The sequence below is a fragment of the Mastomys coucha genome, unplaced genomic scaffold, assembly GCF_008632895.1.
Source record: "Mastomys coucha isolate ucsf_1 unplaced genomic scaffold, UCSF_Mcou_1 pScaffold16, whole genome shotgun sequence".
Classification (NCBI taxonomy): Eukaryota; Metazoa; Chordata; class Mammalia; order Rodentia; family Muridae; genus Mastomys; species Mastomys coucha.
Window position 1 is genome coordinate 74,508,295 of NW_022196898.1, and position 2,398 is coordinate 74,510,692.

The 2,398-nt window shown below is 42.6% G+C and overlaps 1 protein-coding gene and 1 long non-coding RNA gene across 49 annotated transcripts in view; one reads left to right on the forward strand and one right to left on the reverse strand.

The window, feature by feature from the left end:
• Window positions 1-2,398, reverse strand: part of Ank2 (ankyrin 2) — a 576,750-nt gene that overhangs the window by 76,865 nt on the left and 497,487 nt on the right. For all 48 annotated transcript variants that reach the window (XM_031375399.1, XM_031375406.1, XM_031375436.1 and 45 more), the window contains one exon: window positions 1,424-1,522. In XM_031375399.1, coding sequence (XP_031231259.1) covers window positions 1,424-1,522 — 99 coding nt within the window. The remainder of the gene's footprint in view (window positions 1-1,423; window positions 1,523-2,398) is intronic.
• LOC116093755 overlaps window positions 1-2,398 on the forward strand; it is a 58,668-nt gene that overhangs the window by 37,220 nt on the left and 19,050 nt on the right. The window lies entirely within an intron of this gene.

Sequence of the window (2,398 nt, forward strand, 5' to 3'; positions counted from 1 at the left end):
TATTATATATATTAAATATATATATATTAAATATATATATTAAATATATATATATTAAAGCAATTAAGATTTAGCCATACATAAATACCTTAAATATTCTCACCACAAGAAAATGAAGGTTTGAGGAGATGGACACATTTACACATTTATCTCCATTTAAGCAACACGTAATGGAAATGCATAACATAGTACTGTTGGACATTGCAGAAACCTGACCTTTTTTCCTGAATTAATTTAGAATGTTTAAATAGAACATAATTTTAATTAGAAAAAAAAGTCCTGGCCATATATAGTGACCCCTAAATAGGGTGATGAGCATTGACAAGACTTTCCTTGAATGTAATTTACCAAATCTATACTTTAGATCTTTACAACTACTGTGTGTGCTGGCTAAAGGTGATAGGTCTGCTTGAAAAGTGAGCAGGCAGCTGCCTTCCCTCTAGAAGTTCAGCCGATATTGTGCAGCTCATTAATTATTCATACTCCACTCTATTTAAAACTGCACGTCACATCAACTGTATTCCGTCCACTTCAATGGCTGTCATCAGGGACTTTCCGTTAGCCCTGGAAACAAAATTCCTTTCTTTCTCCTCCCATCCATTAAAAGAAGCGAGTGTTCCCAAACACTGCATGCAGCAGTCCTAGCTGGGATCATCTAGGAGAGCCTTATTCTGAATACTTGATTTGTGGGTTTATTGTTTTCATAGAACATCTCCTGTTTTGTTGTTTCTCTATAGAGATAAATTTAAAAGCCATTGTTCATAGAATCTGTACTTAAGTTAAAGCTTAAAAAAAATAAATAAATAAAAATAAATAAATTCTCCCTGGAGCCTATGCCGAGATCAGATCACCTCCTTCTCAGGTTTGCTCTTGGGACTTTTCATGACTTCTGCCTCCTCAAGGGTCAATAGGCATTTTAAAGCCGTGGAAATAAAGGATTTTAGACATACACTAGACATCTTCAATTTTCTTTTTGTATTCTAAAAGAATTATCAGGCATGAGGAGGAAAAGAAGAAATGTAAGGATGCCTGGTTCTGTGCCTCTGACTCATCAGGGGGTCTTTTCAGATGCCACTGGACCTCTGGGCCAAGTTGAGAGTGTGGTACCTCTCTGTCAGCAGTAGGTGTCCCACACAACTAGAGGAAAGAGACAGAGGAGACAGGGGGGATAAAAAGCCATAGGGAAAGGTTACTTTTCTATAGTTATAAAGCTACATTCGTAGGTTTTATTTGGGGTTATATTGAGTAAAAGACAGAACCCTCAAATCTGTGGGTGAACGCATTTGTGGCTGCATATTCCCGAGTCTATTCCACAATTCACTCAACCAAAAAAAGTTTGACACGAAAGCTACAAACAAGGAGTGAAAAGTATGTGGCGGGAAAACCAAGAGGACAGGAACAGATCAGTTGTCTCAGTACTCACTGTGGTCGTGGTGGTGACCTCTTCAGTCACAACCTTCAGGGTGTCAACCACGGAGATGTAGCCCAGCCGCTTAGCAATCGCCAGGGCAGTGTTACCATTCTGAAGAGAGAGAAAGAGGGAAAGAGTGAGAAAGACTGCCTTGTGAGCCAATGAGCTCACCCGTGGCGCGGCATGAGCCAGCACTTCCTTCCAAAACAAGGCACAGCTCAGGAAAATCACTAGTTTTTACCATTACATCTAAATCTGTCTTTGTAACTTCTTTAGACTATAGCCCAGGTCACCATGGTAACACAACAAGCTTGCATCTGCCTGCTCTTTTTAATAAGAAGCACTTGATGCTTTAACCCTGAGGTGGTTGAGCAGTTTCAAATGCTACCCTGGCTTTCCGAAGACACCTTTCAAACTGAGGGTGGCATCTGCCAGAACTACTAGGGAGAACCTGCTACACTCATTATTGCTCACCAAGAGTCAGGCCATCTGCTGCAGGTAAGATGTTACCATAGGGACCCAGTGACAGATTTAGCCTCTATGCTGCAGGATCTCCAGTACTGCAGAAACTGTACAAGCTAGCAATTCTGGCTGCAGCCAGCCCAGGCCACTGGGGACCCCGTTTGTTTAATTACACCGCTTAGTTTACATTTCAATGGCTCCGTCCGGGAGAGGCAGTTTCAGGCCAGCAGCTCAGAAACTGGGCTCCCTTAAGAAGACAAGGAGGGAGGGGTGGAAATGCACTCACATCTGAGAGCCAGCTGTAAGCAAAACCCTTCCAGCAGCCCAAGTGGAGGGCCTCACTCTCAAGGGAGCCAACTGACTTCCTTCCCTGCAAGTACTCCCCCCAGAAATCACAGTCTTCTAGAAAACACTTCCCACTTCCCCCCCAAATCTGGGCTTTCCACAGTCCAGGAGTTTGTTCAAGGGGGATGTGCCACACTTAATCTCTGCCCATAAGACACCAGGGCAAAGAAGGAGGAGGAG